General features: G+C 42.6%; 1 protein-coding gene across 1 annotated transcript in view; it reads right to left on the bottom strand.

The window, feature by feature from the left end:
- FAM184B (family with sequence similarity 184 member B) overlaps positions 1-18,846 on the bottom strand; it is a 127,491-nt gene extending 108,645 nt beyond the window's left edge. The window contains exon 1 of the mRNA XM_061191260.1: positions 18,700-18,846. Coding sequence (XP_061047243.1) covers positions 18,700-18,846 — 147 coding nt within the window. The remainder of the gene's footprint in view (positions 1-18,699) is intronic.
- Positions 18,847-19,101: the final 255 nt, after the last annotated feature.

A 19,101-nucleotide genomic window follows, 5' to 3' on the forward strand; every position in this document is an offset into this window, starting at 1 on the left:
CTGCTCACTAGCACTAGGCTGTAGGGGCAGAGGCCAATCAGCACATGCTTTTCTCATGGTGATCACCAAACTGCACGAGCATATTTAAGGCCTCTGCCTGTGTTTGCACTCTCTAACATTCCACAGACCAAAGCAAATCTCAAGAAGCCCATCATGGATGGGATGAGGACAGACTCTCTGCTCTTTGGGTAGGGGAGGGCAATAAGAGTGAGTGAATATTTACTGAACAATAATGCAAAATCCAATCTAGCACAACTAGACAACAAATGTCCTACAAGACATCTCCTCCTTGAATGTTTTACAAGTGCGTTAAATTTTCTATGTTGTTTGCCAAGAACCTGCCACTCTGCCAATTCCCTCCTTCTGTAGAGTTGAGTCTTCATGTCCATAACCTACTAGCAGGGTATCCTGCTGAATCTGGGCAGAACATCCACTTCTGACTCACAGCTCTTCTGAATTCTGAATCATCCACCTTCTGGAATCCCTCACTGTCCTGGCCCACACAGCTGACCAGCTCTTCCACTGCAGATATGTGCCTGATTCACTCCTGTGTTTTCTGTGCTTTTTGGACACTGTGTCCCTGGCTACTCTCAACAGGATGCTTATTCTCCAGCTCCCACTTGTTCAGCTCTAGTTCTTCCTCCGCCTGTCGACCCCAGCTACCAAGGGCCTACCACACCCTGTGAATCAGCTTGCCTAAGTTAGCAGGAGGAGACTGGACACTGGACAGTCCTTTCAAGCACTTGCCTCCTATACTGGAAACAAGCTTCTTTTTATCAGCTCTTCTCTGGGGACAGCACCACATGGACTTGGCTATGAGCCACCTCTCATGGAACTGACATTAGGACCTAGCAAAGGGGAAAGAGGTCAGCAAACAAGTTACTGATTAACTTTTGTTTTCTTGGTTTAGATTATATTCAGGGTGTGTGTGCTCACATGCACACACACACACACACACACACACACATACACCCCCTATACTCAGTTCTGATCTCCTTGCTCATGTTTATTTAGGCTGTCACCATACAATTCGATAGTCTTCCTCAGGACAAATGGGCCCTGCTCCAGGGGCCTGAGGACAGGAATAGCAGGTCTGGACAGACGCACTTTGGCAGCGTGAAGAGGAAAAGCTGTACAGGATGCATGTCACAGTATTTCTGGCTCTTGCTTGCTGAATTAATTTCTCCCTTAAAAGAAAGCTGACCCATTTTTCCAGCCCACAGCCCTAATGGACTCTTATTCAGAGGCCATCCTCCCACATAAAGAGCTGTATTGTACTTAATGATAAGCCTTTTAATGGAATTGGCTATTTCTGGGTCTCTCTCTGGGAAACGGCCATTAATGAGCTTGCAAGTGCAAGGAAAAGCAGATGTCTGAGGGGTATGCTTCTCAAGGGCAGAGCACCCTGGGCAGAGCACCCTGGGAAGAAAACAGATGAAAACCAGTAACAGGTTCTTTTTCACTTCCTTGAAATTGGTTTGGCTTAACCAAAACTATGATCTAAATAAACTTTGCTTCAAAATATGAAGCTATCACTCTTCATGCAACCCACCCACCACATCCTATCTGCATGATCCTTACTCTACCCACAAATGCTTCTGTAATCCTAATCATAACAAAATCATCAGCAGACTGCAAAGCTAGACCAAGACACGTGGGTAAACTAGCAGGCTAACATCTGTCATTCCTTCAAACCTGCAATTGGTCAATGCCTATTTAAGAGACTGAATGCAACATGAGGAAAAGGATGGAGCAGAACTGCTGAGGGGAGATTAATCTTTCTTTTACTGTCTGGAGCAATTCAGCTCTGGCCCCAAACTTGCATATTTACTCAGCAAAACTGAAGTCTTGAGGTTAACCAGTGGTGTCCTCCTTCACAAAGCATTTTATTGTACTCCTCATTATTTCACAACCTCTTCCAAGTCACGCCTAAACTGGAAACAGCCACTGAGGCATGCACAATACCTCTCTTAAGGGGGGTTTTTGCCATTTTGGCATCCTTCTGCATTTCCTGTGATGTGATGGCACCCAGAGATGCATTAGCATCCCTTATAGATGGGAGTTTTGCTGGTGCACCCACCCTTTAATACGTCTCCTACTGTCACTCCCTGTGTCCTGGCATTAATGGAGGTGCTAAAGATATATTTAAAAGGTATAAGGCAAGGTCCTTGTCATCAAGGGTTTCACAGTTCTAAGTAATTCAGCTCATATTATTAATATTATTGAGAGCAGGACACTATGCTAGAAGCTTCTGGAAGTTCAAATATGAGGAAGGCAAAAGAGAGAGCCCTGATGATCCTAAGGGCTTTCTCAAACCGTAGTCCACAACATCACCTGAGCTTGTTTGAAATGCAAATTCTCAGGCCTCACCCATGATCAACTGAACAAGAAATGTTGCAGGTGGGCCTAGCCATTTGTGTTTAATACTAACATTTGAACAGCACTGGCCTAAAGAACTCCTAGAGAAGCAGAAGAAATAAGACAAACACACAGTCTCTCTGCTACCAGACAGAGCAAGTCCAGGGCCAGGCAACAGACCTGGACATATTATATAGACCAAAGGCCAAGGACCCATTGCAGTGATTTCAGAGTCAGGCTAAAGTCACAGTTACCAGTGTAGCTTTTAAAACGCATAATTGCCTGAGCCCCACCCAAAGGTTTTAATGCACTGGTCTCAATTTTTGTTAAAAATGCTCACTAGTTGATTCTGACAATTATCAGAGGCAAGAACCTCAGCAGGGTCTGAGAAGGAAGAAGCCTTTGGTAATGATGAAGAGGATATTGTGAAAGTTAGCCAATGGACCCAATTCCCATGGCTGCTATAACAAGTCACTACAAACTTGTGGTTTAAACCAACAGAACTTTATCAATGGTGAAAAGCTTTCAGTTTTTCCTCTACAATCAGGAACAAGACAAGGATGCCCACTCTTGCCACTTTTATTCAACATAGCCATTAGCAATTAGGCAAGAAAAAGGAATAAAAGGCATTCAAATAAGAAAGGGAGGAAAAAAACTGTCATTATTTGCAGATGACATGATATTACATATAGAAAACCCTAAAGACTCCATCAAAAAACTGTTAGAACTAATAAATGAATTCAGTATAGTCACAGGATACAAAGTCAAGATACAGAAATCTATAGCCTTTCTGTACACGAATAATGAACTAACAGAAACAGAAATTAAGAAAATGATCCCATTCACAATTGCATCAAAGAGAATAAAATACCTAGGGATAAATTTAACCACAGAGGTGAAAGACTTGTACACTGAAAACTATAAGACATTGACAAAAGAAATTGAAGATGACAAATAAATGGAAAGATATTCCATGTTCATGGATTGAAAGAATTAACATTGTTAAAATGTCCAATCTATCCAAAGCAAACTACAGATTCAATGCAATCCCTGTCAAAATTCCAATGGCATTTTGCACAGAACTACAACAAATAATTCTAAAATTTGTATGGAAGCACAAAAGATCCCAAATAGCAAAAAAAACTTGAGAAAGAAGAACCAAGCTGGAGGTATCACACTCCCTGATTTCAAACTATACTACAAAGCTATAGTAATCAAAACATATGGTACTGTCACAAAAACAGACATACAGATCAATGGAACAGAATTGAGAGCCCATAAATAGATCCACAGATATATAGACAATTAATTTACAACAAAGGAGCAAAGAACACATAGTTGAGAAAGGACAGTCTCTTCAACAAATGGTGTTGGGGAAACTGGACAGCCACATGCAAAAGAATGAAACTAGATACTATCTTACACCATACACAAAAATTAAGTCAAAATAGATTAAAGCCTTGAATGTAAGACCTGAAACCATAAAATTCCTAGAAGAAAACATAGGCGATAACATCATTAACATGGACCTTAGCGATGTTTTTGTGGATGTGACTCTAAAGGCAAGGGAAACAAAAGCAAAAATAAGCAAATGGAACTACATCAAACTAAAGAGCTTCTGCACAGCAAAGGAAACCAACATCAAAATGAAAAGGCAACCTACTGAATGGGAGAAGATAATTGCAAATCATATATCTGATATGGGATTAATATCCAAAATACATAAAGAACTCATACAACTCAACAACAAAAAGACAAACAACCTGATTTTAAAAATGAGCAGAGGCTCTGAATAGACATTTTCCCAAAGAAGACATACAGGTAGCCAACAGACACATGGAAAGATGTTCAACATCACTAATTACTAGGGAAATGCAAATCAAAATCACAATGAGGGGCTTCCTTGGTGGCGCAGTGGTTGAGAATCTGCCTGCTAATGCAGGGAACACGGGTTCGAGCCCTGGTCTGGGAAGATCCCACATGCCGCGGAGCAACTGGGCCCGTGAGCCACAACTACTGAGCCTGCGCGTCTGGAACCTGTGCTCCGCAACAAGAGAGGCCGTGACAGTGAGAGGCCCGTGCGCCGCAATGAAGAGTAGCCCCCGCTTGCCACAACTGGAGAAAGCCTTCGCACAGAAACGAGGACCCAACACAGCCAAAAAAAAAAAAAAAAAAAATACACCCTTAAGTCAGGATAAAACAATGGCATTATTTAAAAAAAAAAAAAATCACAATGAGATATCATCTCACACCTGTTAGAATGGCTATTATTGAATAGACAAGAAAAAAATATTGGTGAGGATGTGGAGAAAAGGGAACCCACTGTTGGTGGGACTGTAAACTGGTGCAGCCACTGTGGAAAACAGTATGAGATTCCTCAAAAAATTAAGAACAGAACTACCATATGACCCAGCTATTCCACTTCTGGGTATTTACCTGAAGAACATGAAAACATTAATCTGAAAAGATATATGCACCCCGATGTTCACTGCAGCATTGTTTACAATAGCCAAGATACAGAAACAACCTAAGTGTCCATAAATGAATGAATGGATAAAGAAGATGGATACACACACACACACACACACACACACACTGGAATACTATTCAGCCATAAAAAAGAATGAAATCCTGCCACTTGGGACAACATGGATGGACCTTGAAGGTATTATGTTAAATGAAATAAGTCAGATGGAGAAAAACAAATACTGTATGGTTTCACTCACATGTGGAATCTAAAAAAACAAAAATAAAATGAAACAAAAGCAAACTCATAGGCACAGGGAACAGATTAGTGGTTACCAGGGGGAAGAGGGTTGGGGGCGGGTGAAAGGGTGAAGGGGGTCAACTGTATGGTGATGGATGGCAACTACACTTGTGCTGTGATCACTTGGTAGTGTACACAGATGTTGAATTATAATGCTGTACACCTGAAACCTATTTCTTTTTTTTTAAACAGAGCTTCATTCTATCACAGTCCTGGAGGTCAGAAGTTCAAAATCAAGGTGAATGCAGGCCACACTCCCTCCTGCCACTCCTGCCACTTCCAGCTTTTGGTGGCTCCAGGTGTTCCTTGGCCTGTGACTACATAACTCCAGCCCCTACCTCCATTTTCACGTGGCTTTCACCTCTTCTGTGTCTTCTCCTCTTCTGTCTCAAACCTCCCTCTGCCTTTCTCTTCAAAGGACACTTGTCATTGGATTTAGGGCCCACCCAGATAATACAAGACGATCTTATCTCAACATGCTTAATCTTCAGAGACCCTTTTTCCAAATAAAGTAGCATTCACAGGTTCCAGGGATGATATCTATTGCAAGGCTATTTTTTGGTCTACCACCGCTACTATCAAGAGAAGACAGCAAGTGCCAAGTACACAATTAGCACAAAGCTGTAAAAGACTGAATAATCTTTTGGGTTTGCATTTTAACAAAACGAGAGCCTGAAGTTCAAGGGATAAAGCTATATGCTAGCTGGTCAGGATTCAGCAGGCAGGGGCATATCTTTTCAGGAAAATTTTTCTGCCTCAGCAGGCTGGGAACATTATTCCTGATGATAACATCAAAGATTCACAAGCAGTTCTTTCTGTTTCATATTCTGAAGGTTCCACAGCTAAGAGAAAGGTTTCCTCGTGAGATCGGGGAGAATTGCTGGTGTGTTTATTGGTTCCGCTGGGCCCCTGAGCCGTGAGAGAGCTGCTTGTTTCTCTAATGCCTTGAGCAACCTGGGAGCATTTTCCAGGTGTATCCTTTTACCCTGGAGGCTCAGAATATAGTGAGTAACTTCAAATAGGTCCATTAAATAGTCATAATGTGAGCTGACAGCCTGGGCCTGTTATTATGCCACTATAGTTTGAAAGTAATTACACCATTGTCTCTGTAACTATGAGTGTTGCTGCCACGGAACTGTTCCAGTGTTCGGATTATAGGAGAAGAGAGTTGTAGTAAGTGCCTTTTAAAATGGCAAGCTTTGTAGTTAACAAGTAAGGGCCTCCGTACATCTTGTCTATTAGATTTCTTTTTTTGTCCGCGCTGCACAGCTTGTGGGATCTCATTTCCCCGACCAGGGATTGAACCCAGGCCACGGCAGTGAAAGCGCCGAATCCTAACCACTAGACCACCAGGGAACTCCCTATTAGATTGTTTTTAACTAATAGATAAATATTTTCCAGGTCGCTTTCTTCCAATTTTCCTGATATTCTTTATGGGAATCTACCTGTAACAAAGGTGAGTTTTGCTCATAGAAATCTGTCTCAAGGAAATAATCTAGCAAGAATGCAGGGATAGAGTCTCAAGAATGTCCATCACAGTACTGATTATAACAATGAGAAACTGGAATCAACCAAAAGTCTACCAATAATAGTCCCTACGTATCTCAGGGAACCTTTCTTGATCCCTCAGGTTGTTCAATGTTTTCGTACTTCCTACTTGGTAGCATATCAAAATTGTATTTATTTTTGTATAAAAACAGTAGAAGTTCTTTTAACCAGTCTCCATTCAGCAAACATGTGGATAACTTAATACCCTTCATCCTTCCTCTGGAAAGCCACCGCACTTCTCACACTAATTGTCACTTGTCTGTGCCCGTTTATTTTCTATTATAATTATGTGATTTAACACCACACTAGGTCAGTTATATATGAATGTAAAGAGTACGTTGTTGTTCCAATGAAAACTGGACTGAATGCTTTGAAAAGACTCAATAAAGGTAAGTTGCTAGAGAAAAAAAGAAAAAACGTGGTATTCAATTAGCTGTGACAGAGAAGTGAAAAGTTTTAAAGGTTTAGAGGGATTCTGAACTCACACTGTTCCACGTGTAATTTAGATTCTCATTCTCCACTTTAAAGACGCCTAAATGGTAAAAAGTACATATGCATTATGGGCAGGGTGACCTTACATCCGGTCAGGCCAGGACAGTCCCTGTTTACACCTGTTGTTTCAGCGCACTTTCTGGTTTAATGCCCCCTTTCATTCTCAGAAGTGTCTCAGTTTGGATGATAAATTAAAAGGTCACTCTAACTATAGCTGTAGTTTATACAAGACAAATAAGGTAAATGTCAATCAGCAGGCCATCCCAAAGAATTGAAACTGAGCCTCACATGAAATGATTAGTGAATGAGTGTTCACCCACATGTTTTAATTAGAGATCCTCACACTTTTTTCTGTAAAGGGCCAGGCAGTAATTATTTTAGGCTTTACTCAGTCTCTGTCACAATGATTCAAATCTGCCATTTTAGCACAAAAGCTACCTGAGACGATGTCTAAGTGAATATGCATGGCTGTGTCCCAATAAAACTTTATTTTGGACACTAAATTTGAATTTCATGTACTTTTCATGTGTCACCAAATATTGTTCTTATTTTGTATTTTTTTTCAAACTGTAAAAACCATCCTTGACTCACAAGCCATATAAAAATGGGCAGCGGACTGATTTGGCCTGGGACATGGTTTGCTGACCCTTTTTTTTTTTATTTTGGGTGAAGTAGAAAAGAATAGTTTTATTGCTTTGCCAGGCAAAAGGGGCCACAGCAGGCTAATGCCCTCAGAACTCTGTGTCCCGACCTGGAGGGTACAGTGAGAAGTTTTATAGTAATGGTTCAAAGAGGGCATGATCAGCTGGTGGACATTCTTCTGATTGGTTGGTGGTGAGGTAAGTGGGAGTCAATATCATCAACCTTCTGGTTCCAACAAGTCTTGGGTCTACTTGCTTGTGGGCAGCACACAGTTAACTTCTCCCACCTTGTGGAGGTTTCAGTTTCTACAAAACAGCTCAAAGATATTGTTGTGTGTATCCCTTGATGGGAACCAGGACCCTGCCCCAAGGCTGTACTATTGTTTCTCTTGACTGTTCCTCCCTTGTCTTGCATCCCCTCCCTTCCTTAATTAACAACTGTTTGCACCTGCCCATTGGAACTCAGTGCTGACACCTGTTTTAAGTTTAAAAAGTTATGTTAGGTTTTTTTCTTTTATAGTTTTCATTTTCAATTATTCAAAATGTTCACATGACATTGAATAGGAGGGCTTCTATTGTATTTGAGAGCTTCTTTCTACTTCTCTGTAAGGTCCATGAGATAAGGGATTTTACCTGGCACATAAAAGGCACTAAGTGTGTCATAAATGAAAGAAGTTAAATTATGCAACATTTATGCAAGGGACTATTGATACAACCATTAAAAATTGTGTTGAAGGGTTCTAGCTTTACTGTGAAGGGGAAATAACCCAGGTAACACAATAGTTATGTGTGATATAACTCTCTTTTTAAAAATTACATGTCTATATTTGTATGAGAAATCAGATAGTAGGCTCTGCAAAAAATGGTATTAGTTATTATATCACTGTAGTTATTATGGGTTTGGGGATACTTTAAAATCTTTTTCTTTTCGTTTCTCTGTATTCTTGATTTTTCTAAAATGGTTGTGATTTCTGTGTATGATTGGTCACCGTTGTTTTTATTTTACCTCATAATTCTAGTGTTCTGAAGGAATGTGGATCTGACCATATGGAGGCACCAAGTTTGGTCCAACCCTGTGTCTGTGGTCAGGTGCTGGGAGTGACTAAGTCAGATGTTGGCCTGGGAGGGCATGGGGGATGTCCACTTATTTGTCAGATATGCCAGTTCTCCATTGTGCTCAGAAAACTAGAAATTAGATGCTAGCACCTCCTGAGTTCTGGCCTTGAGAAAGGAGCCTTCCCACTCTCCCATAAGATGACTGTACCTAGGCTGTGTTTGAAATGTGCTATTTTATCCTAGGAGCTGCGGGAGGTCCAGGAAGAGTTTTTTGTTCATTTAGCCCATCAACGAACACTTGCGGGGCACGGATCACTAACCAGGCACTGTTCTAGGCACCAGGGGGTATAGGAGAGAACAGAGCAGACAGAAATTTCTGCCCTCAAGGAACTTCCTTAGTGGGGAAGAGAAGGCCATAAATAGATTAACATAGGAAAAAAATGGAAACAGCAGATGCAGCTGAGGAAATCTCACGGTCTAGGTGAGCAAGGAGGCCCTCCCTGAAGAGACATCTGAACCAAGCCAGGAGCAGGCTGAAGAAACCGTGAGGACAAAGGCTCCAGGTGGCACCAGCCTGGCGCATTTGAAAGCCTGAAAGAAGGCCAGTGCGGCCAAGGAGATGACGCTGAGAAGTAGACTGCAGCCACCCCAAGTGACCATATTACTTTAGGTGAACCAATTTTATTCCAAGTGAAACTAGAAGCCATTTGTGGGTTCTAAACGGAAGAATGGCATGCTCTGGTTTATACTGTGTAAGATAATTCTTGCCGCTGTGAGCGGGGGCAAGGGTAGACCACGAGGAGGCCGCAGCAGGGGTTGGGGGCTGGAGGGGAAGGCGGCTTGGACTAGGGCAGAGGCGGAAATGCAGAAGGGAGGTGGACTGACTCGTTGCGTTTATGGGGTTAAAGTCATCAGGACTTGCTTCAGAACTGGATTTAAACAGGAGAAAATTCAGTTTGTTTTCGTTTCTTTTAATGTTAACAGCTTAACTGAGATATAATTCTTGAGACCATACAATTCACCCATTTAAACTGTACAATTCAATTCACAGAGTTGTGTAACTATCACTAGAGTCAACTGAAGAATATTCTCATGACTCAAAAAGAAACCTTGCATCCCTCAGTCACTACCCCCATTGTACTTTGTACCATATTTTATTTATCCAGTCTTTGGTTGACGGACATTTCATTTATTTCCGTTTTTTTGGCTATTATGAATAATGTTGCTCTGAATACTGTGTACAAGTTAATTTCTCTTGGGTTTATACCTAGGCATGGAATTTCTGGCTCATATGATAACTCTCTGTTAATTACTTGAGGAATCGCCAGACTGTTTTCCAAAGCAGCTGCAACATTCTACAGCAGTGTAGGAGGGCATGATTCAATTTTAGTATCACTCTGGCTGCTGTGTGGAGAAAGGATTGGAGCAAGGCCGGGGGGAAGTGCAGAGCTCAGAATGGTTACGCAAAAGTAGAGGCATCTTAGTAGGGTTCAAAGACACCCAATTTAAGGCGTACTTCATCCTGTTTTATGGCAAAAAGATTTCTGTGAGATAGCTGTCTGTACACCCTATGAGTCACTTTGCTTAATTAAAAGATTCCAATAGAGAGGGCCTGTTAAAACAGATCTGCAGTTTTCAAATCTAGAATCCTAAAGCAAACTGGTATGGAACCGTTTAAACATGTCCCTACACTCGCTCCTGCAGGCAGGAGGGTATTTTCAGAGAAACTAAGGGAGTCAGTGGGTGCAATAAAACTTCCACAACTTCAAGCCATGAAAACACAGGGCTCAAGTGGCAGCCTGCTTGAGGACTCGTGTGGCAGTCAGCATCACTCCTACTGCCTGGGACACTGCCCTGGCCTCTCAGTCCAGAGAAGGCCTGGCTTTGTTCCTAGTTGCCGGTTTTGACAACTGGGCAGTGGTCCTGTCCCTCTGCAATTCTTCTAGCTCAGCAAGGGAAGGGAAACCAACATCTATCAGGCTTACAATAGTCTCTCCGCCGGGTGAGATGCTCCACTTACATTCCTTAAGTTAGTGAACCCTCACAACAAATCACCAAGGAAGAAAGGACTATTTTTCTCAATTACACATAAAGCAGGTTGGCCCCTTTGGATTGGAAAGTCAGAAAAGTCTCTCTGAAGAGATAGCATTTTAGCTGATACCAGCCATGCAGGGATCAGGAGTAAGAGCGTTCCAAGAGTAACCCCCAAATTGTTAGCTCTCCAGGTGACCTCATTTTTATTCATATTTAATTTTCTTTTATATTTATTAGTATAAATAAGAGTAAGAAGCATCCCTCTAGAGATAAATCAAGTTTAAATTCATTTAAAAGATAACCTGGAGTAGAAATTATCATTCTTTTCCTTAATATTTCTGATTTTATACTCAGGGTCTATTCTCCATAACAGCATTCCCCCTACCCCATCCCTAAACAATCCACTATCTCCCCTCAACATCCAATATGACTGTCCTCGCTAATGTGTCTCCATAGACCTCAGTAAGGTTCTGGAACGTGGGGAGACACAGTTCGCTTGGTCTGGTCATGCTACTGTGCTGGGAGTGGTGACTCTGACCTCCAGAACCTCCCACGGAAAGAAGGAAGGAAGGATCTACAAATAAGTACTACACTGCAACTCAAAGGTCCCCTGCTCTCAGGTGAGGATGCTCTCCAAATGACAGAACTCGTTTTTACTATAACACTTTACCAAATTCCTCAAAACGGAATTCATTCTAAGATCTGTGTGGTGGGTCTTTAGGAAAGCCCAATAAACAAAATCCTTCTCCAACGAACTAATTGAAACACAAGACCAAGGCGTGAGGCTGTTTTGAGACCAAAATATCACATTACCGATATAATATTAAAGAATGTGACATACCCACGGGCAGGCTGCATTCCTGATATTTACCCACCTAGTCACAATACTGGGCCAGGGCATTTCTTCCTCCCAGAACTGCACCTACCCCTGTAAAATCGACAGCACAGCTGACAGAGCAGAATGTGTGCTTCTATGGGCAGATCACTCCATGAGAAATAAGGGAGAAAAAGGAAAGAGCTCTGCAGACCCAGCTCCAGCCCTCAGCCTCACTGATTAGATCTACATTTCCCCTCGCCTGGGAAAGAGCACTAAAGATGATTGAGAGAGGTTATGGAAACACAGGGATGACCAGGGAAGAAGCATCACTCTCACACACACACCTAACACTGGGTTCTGGATGCCCTGGTTCTGTCACTACATCCTAATGTGACGTCAGGCAAGGATACTGACCCTTTCTTGGGTCTCAGATATTAATTCTCTCAATTAGAGATGGTGCTCGTCTCCTTGCCATGCAGAACTGCTGTGCACACAGAGGATGAGTAAGTATGTCAAAGGCTTTGCAAAGAACACAGATACTAGGGAATCATAAGGCATTACTAATGTGCAGAAGTTGCAGGCACTTGATTCCACCGTAGCCCTTATAGGGTCTTCCGAGATCCTGGCAGACATCATTTAGGAAGGGTGACGGAGAGGGTCTGTCGGGGTTATCTTACTTCTTATACTTTCAGCTTGGAAGCTTCTGGCACTAAGAGGACTGCTCATTGCCTCCTGGGTACCTTTTCTCTAACTGCTCCAGGTGCGAGGTTGTCCCATGGGTATATGGAGTCATGCTTGTGGGCTGGGCTCCCAAGAGTCAGCCTTCAGTTCAAGGGAGGCTTTATGGAGAGGGAACACGTGCTTTCCCACTCATTTTCATGTTCTAATATAAAAGGGTCTTCGCTAAACTTGTATTTGGGGGGCAAGACACTCCATCCCACCCTGAAAATGGGAATTGGGGAATCTCTGGGTGTGAGGGATGCTAACGCTTCTGGGTATGAGGATGTGGAGAGACCTACAAAAGGAAAAATCAGCTGGAGATTTCTGGGCAGGTGCAAAAGCAGGGACTGGCTGAACGGGCCCAGGGACAGGGCTGGGCAAACATGCCTGATGTTTTCAAGACCAAAGCATCCCACAGACTTTAATGGGAAATGGATTTGGAACCTCCTGTTCTCCCAATTAACTCCTTTGTGCCCACTCTAGTGTTTAAACCTTTAGTTGTTCTAAACTGGTGGTTCTCAACACTGTGTGAACATTAGAGGTCTTAAGGGGCTTTAGAAAATAGCAGTGCCTGTCACCTCTCTCTCCTCTCCTTCTGAGATGGAGCCTGGGGCCTTGTATTCCTTTTGTTTGTTTTCAACTTTTATTTAGAAATAATTTCAAACTTAGGAAAAAACTGCCAGAAAAAGAATAGTACAAAGAACATCACATACCATTTACCTAGATTCACCTATTCTTAACATTCTGTCCCATTTGTTTTATCATTTGCTCTCTTTCTATTTTTATTTTCTCTATTTTATTTATAAAATAAAATTCTTTGAGAGTAAGACATCACACTCACCTCCTTAAAAATAAGACATAGTTCAAGGTGCATTTTCTTAGAATAGGATATTTTTCTTGCATAGCCATGGTATACTTGTCAATGCCAGGAACTTTAACATTGATACAAATACTTTAATTTTCTCTATCATCATATTCAATTTGTCAACTGACCCAACCATCTCCTTGTAGCATTTTTACCTCCAGGATACAATCCAGTCTAGGATCAGGCATTGCATTTAGTTATCGTCTCACTGGTGTGTTTTTAAAAGCTTTCCAAGTGTTTTTAATGTGCATCCTGGACTTTGGACCACCGTGTAAATGAATATTTATTTGCTACACTAACACATAATGAGGGCGTCCCTGGTGGCACAGTGGTTGAGAACCTGCCTGCCAATGCAGGGGACACGGGCTCGAGCCCTGGTCTGGGAAGATCCCACATGGCGCAGAGCAACTAAACCCGTGCGCCACAGCTACTGAGCCTGCGCTCTAGAGCCCACGAGCCACAACTACTGAAGCCTGTGCACCTAGAGCCCATGCTCCACAACAAGAGAAGCCACCGTAATGAGAAGCCCGCGCACCACAACGGAGAGTAGTCCCCGCTCACCGCAACTAGAGAAAGCCCGCGCGCAGCTACCAGATGCAAAGGATTGTGAATAAATTAAGGCACTTATTATCTTAAGGGACATATTATATACAAATCAACTATAATATCAGATGGATAAGCATGATGAAAGAAATATTAACCAAATCCATAGGCGGAAACTTTAAATTTAACAAGCTTACTGAGGGTCTACTATGTGCCAGACATTGTACAAACTTCTGGAAAAACAGATTAATAAGAAAGAAATAACGAATATACAATTAGTGATTAATGAATACATGATTAATTACAAAAGTGAGATTTTTTTCAAAGATTTTTCTTGGGGGAAGTGAGACTTAAAAGATAAGTAGGATTCAACTTATAGAGATGAAGTCATTTCAGGAGAGGAAATATCCGAGGGAAGTGAGTGCACAGAGGAGGAAAGGGAGAAGTACACTTCACTGTATTTGAGAACTGGGTGCCTGGGGTGGTACTTGATCCTCCTGGAAAAGTAGGCTGGAAAATGTAAGATGGCACAGTCACTTCGGAAAGTCATTTGGCAGTTTCTTAGAAAGTCAAACATAAATTTACTATACGACCCAACAATCCCATTCCTAGGTATTTACCCAAGAGTAACAAAAATGTGTGCGCAGGAATGTAATGTTTGTAGCAGCGTGATTCATAATAGCCCCAGAGTGGAAACAATCCAAATGCCTATTAACTGGTGAATATGATCATCAGAAAATGGTGTATCCATACAATGGGATACTACTGAGTAATAAAAGGGAATGAATGAATGACATATGCTACAACAATTGATGAACCTCAGAAACATGATGCTGAGATTTAGCAACTAAGTGAAAAAAGCCAGATGGAAATACATGTTGTATCATTTCACTGATATGAAATATCTGGAAAGGATAAATTTATGAAGACAGAAAGTAGATCAGTGGTTGCCTGGCATTGGGGTAGGAACAGGGACTGACTACAAATGGATACAAAGGATGGTGATAGAAATGTCCTAAAACTGGATTATGGTTATGGTGCAACAACTCTGTAAATTTACTAAAAGGTGGTGAATTGTATGTTTAGATGGATTTTATGGTATGTAAATTATACTTCAATAAAGCTATAAAAATTAAGAAGTTATCAAAATCAGACAGAAAGGAAGCAAGAACAGTAATCTTAGAAATGAAAAATGTAATTCTAAAACTTAATAGATGGGGCTTCCCTGGTGGCGCAGTGGTTAAGAATCTGCCTGCAAATGCAGGGGACAAAGGTTCGATCCCTGGTCCAGGAAGATTCCCACGTGCCACAGACCAACTAAGCCCATGCGCCACAACTACTGAGCCTGCGCTCTAGAGCCCACGAGCCACAACTACTGAGCCTGCGTGCCACAACTACTGAAGCCCATTCGCCTAGAGCCCGTGCTCTGCAACAAGAGAAGCCACCACAATGAGAAGCCCGCACACCACAACAGAGAGTAGCCCCAGTTCTCCAGAACTAGAGAAAGCCTGCGTGCAGCAACGAAGACCCAACACAGACAAAAATAAATAAATAAATAAAATTTAAAAATAAATAAAACTTAATAGATGGGAAAAACTCTGGATTGGACATATTATTTAGAGGATTGGGAAATAGGAAGACAGGATTAAGGAATTCACCAGGATACAATAGAGACAAAAAGATTTTTAATAACATTTTAGGATGTGGATGGAGAGGCTTCCTTAACTCACCTAATAGCAGTTGCAGAAAACTGAATGGAGGCAATGACAGAGAAACAATATCTGAAAACAGAATCATTGATAATTTTCCAGAATTAAAGAGAGCACCTGAGTCTTCAATAGAAAGTACATTCACTACCAACTAGAGAGTTCTAATGAAACTGCTAAACGTCAAAATACACATACACAAATGCTACCAATAGAAAGGCAGATTATCTACAAAGGAATGAAAATTTGATGGGCAGTAGGATTTTTACCAGCAGCAGTTAGTACCTGAAGACAATAGAATGCTATCAACACTGTGCTATGGGAAAATAGCTGTTCACTAGAATTTTTTTTAATTTATTTATTTTATTTATTTATTTTTGGGTGTGTTGTGTTTTCGTTGCTGTGCGTGGGCTTTCTCTAGTTGCAGCAAGCGGGGGCTACTCTTCACTGAGGTGCATGTGCTTCTCATTGCGGTGGCTTCTCTTGCAGAGCACGGGCTCTAGGTGTGCGGGCTTCAGTAGTTGTGGCATGCGCGGTCTCTAGAGCGCAGGCTCGGTAGTTGAGGCGCATGGGCTTAGTTGCTCCACAGCATGTGGGGGGATCTTCCCGGACCAGGGATTGAACCCATGTCCCCTGCATTGGCAGGCAGATTCTTAACCACTGCACCACCAGGGAAGTCCCATCACTAGAATTTTATACCCAAATAAATGACCATCCAACAGTGAGGGCAAAATACAGACATTTCCAAATATACAAAGAATTTCTTACCCCACCAAGACCCCTATGGAAAGAACTATTAAATGAACTTCAGCTAGAAGAAAAGTGAACCAAAAGAGAAGGCTATGGATTCAAGAAAAAAATAGGGAGTAGAAGAATTGGTAAAATGTCAGTAAATTTAATGAACTCAAGTATAAAAACGATTGTAAATTTTAAAAGGTAAAAAACTCTAGACAACAATGACAAGATGGGAAAGGGGAGGGCTGTTAAATGGGTGAAGTATGCAAAGCTCTTTTGTAGGAAGAAAGAATTGTGATAACTTTGTTAGAAAAACTATAGGTAAATATGTATGTGGAAAAATAAAAGACAAGGCTGAGAAGAATAGGAATAATGCCAGAAGCCCTCAAACCAGCTGTGGAAAATGAGGGAATATAGATCATTTAACTAATCCAGGATGGTAAATGAAAAACACAAAATATGATGGAAGAATAAGTCCCAATATGTTAGTTATCACAGTAAACACACATGGATTAAATTCACCTATCAGAGGTACAACTAAAATAAAACTTACAGAAAGATTAAATATAAAGAGATGGAAAATATCACATACAAAAGGTAGCCAAAAGAAAGGTGGCATATCAATATCAATATTAAAAATGTCTAATTTAAACAATTAGCATGAAAAATGGTAAAGAGAGGCCCTACATAATAAGAATCAACTGTGATTTCTAATGCAGAATATACTTTGAGAAACACTGCCTACTATGCACTAGGGATCATGGCTGCTTTCTTCACTGCCGTATCCTTCAGTGCTTGGCACATAATAATTGTGCCAAAATATCAATATTAATGGGCAGAATGACTACCATTACCACATTATATTGAAATGATCTGTTTATGCATTTGTCTCATCACAAGGGCAGGGTTCCTATCTTACTCAGTTTTATGCCATCGATATTGAGCACAGCGCCTGGCACACAGTAGGCACTCCATAAATTCAAACTGAGTTCAGGGTTCATCTCTTCCATAAAGTCTCTCCTAAATGTTCCTACCCATAATGACTTATCCTTTGTTTCTACTTCTATAGCACTCACAACTTGAAACATCCAATTTAGCAACTGATTATAGAGCAGTGTCTTTTAGGTTTCTCTCCAACCTTGTTTCTCCAAAACTATTTTAGGTTCTTTGAAGATGAAGATGCCTTATACTGTGCCCAGCACCTCAAATCAATACTTTTTGGGGTCGATGTCACTATTTGGATGACTCCAGATTAGATCAGTGGTGCCAAGCAGCACATGCCAAGGCCTCCAAGGAGTATCTCCATTCCCCCCTTTCCATCCTTGACTAAAGAGATCACTGTTTGGATACAGGCTCATTTGCAAAAAATGTGGAGAAGTTAATGGGAGGGATAGGAGAAGGCAGCTAGTGTCCAATTCCAGGTCTCTGTGCTCTCTTCCTTCTGGCAAAATAGTCAGGGAGGAAAATGCCTGTGATCCCACAAAAAAGTGGGTGTGGGAAGTGGGAGAAAGATAGTTGGGGAAGAGAGTATGTCCCATACACAGAACCTGGACCGGACGTTCCACTAGCAGGCATGTTATCAGGAGTAATTATTATGAGATTGAAAGGAAACCCCAAGGCAACTAGCTAAATTCAGGCACTCGGGACCTTGTATAAAAGACAGAGAGGGATGTTGTTTTCCATCTACACACCAGGCACAGGAGGGGAACCTACCCCAAGGAGCTCCTAATTGGGAAGCTGCAGGGGGCTAACAAAGGACAGGGTGTCATTTTCTTGCTGGTCTTCATAAGGAAGACACTACAGTCCCTGGAGGTTCAATCAGGGCCCTGGGATGAGGTAGGGAGATGGGGGGCTGACCTCCCGAGGTCCTTTGTAATCCAGTAATTAAATGGTGAATCGTTCACTTCCCCATTTATGCTCTGTACCCAGTTTGATAGTAAGTCCCCTGGGCTGCCTTCCAGGTTTACTACGGTGACACACAAGCTGCTGGCACTCAACAAATAAATCAAATGTTTAAATAGCCCACATGACCTCCTCCCCGCCTGTAAAGTACGGCGATGAATGAAAGCACAACATTCCAGGCACTATCACTTGAGCAGAGCCCGCAAGGAAACACACACACACACACCACAGCACTGATTCAACTCGATTCACATTCCCACCCTGGGAGCACAGACCACCTGCTCAGCGCGGAGGCTGTAGGAGTTTCCTTGGCAAGGATCCTTTCTCTCAGCTGCTTTAGGATGGTGCCTCCAGAAGGTCACCAAGATTTAGGACCGCTTCCCTCCCGGGTTGGCCTCCGAGGCAAAGTTTCAGCTCGGATTCTGCCTGGGCCTCCCTCGGGCGCGTCCGCACTCCCTCCCCGGCCCGGGGCGCCCCGGACGCGCAGCTGGCCGGCCGGCAGCGCCTCACGTTACCTTGGTGAGCTGGGCGATCTTCTTGCACATTTTCACGTGCATCTCGGGATCACAGCCCATTCTCCAGCCGGCGCCACCTCCGGCATCGGCTTTGGAGCCCGGGCAAGTCCCGGGCGCGTGAATTTTGCTGTTGAGGGCAGAAGCCATCGCTGAAACGCGTCCGGCACTCAAAGCCTCACGATGGCTCGGCTTCTCGATGCCCACGGTGTGCAGGTGCTTGCGCGCGCGGGCGTGTGAGTGTGTGGGCTTTCTCGGGAGAGGTGGCACTGCAGTCCCGCCGCCCGCGCCACCGCGTGGCTCCTGCTTCCACCGGGTGTCCGCCACCCCGCCGCCCGCGCGCCCACCCTTCCTCCTCCCGCCCTCGCTCGCTTGCTGGCTCTGCGGGCACCCGCACCCTGCGGC

This window comes from Eubalaena glacialis, chromosome 5 (assembly GCF_028564815.1).
Source record: "Eubalaena glacialis isolate mEubGla1 chromosome 5, mEubGla1.1.hap2.+ XY, whole genome shotgun sequence".
Classification (NCBI taxonomy): domain Eukaryota; kingdom Metazoa; phylum Chordata; class Mammalia; order Artiodactyla; family Balaenidae; genus Eubalaena; species Eubalaena glacialis.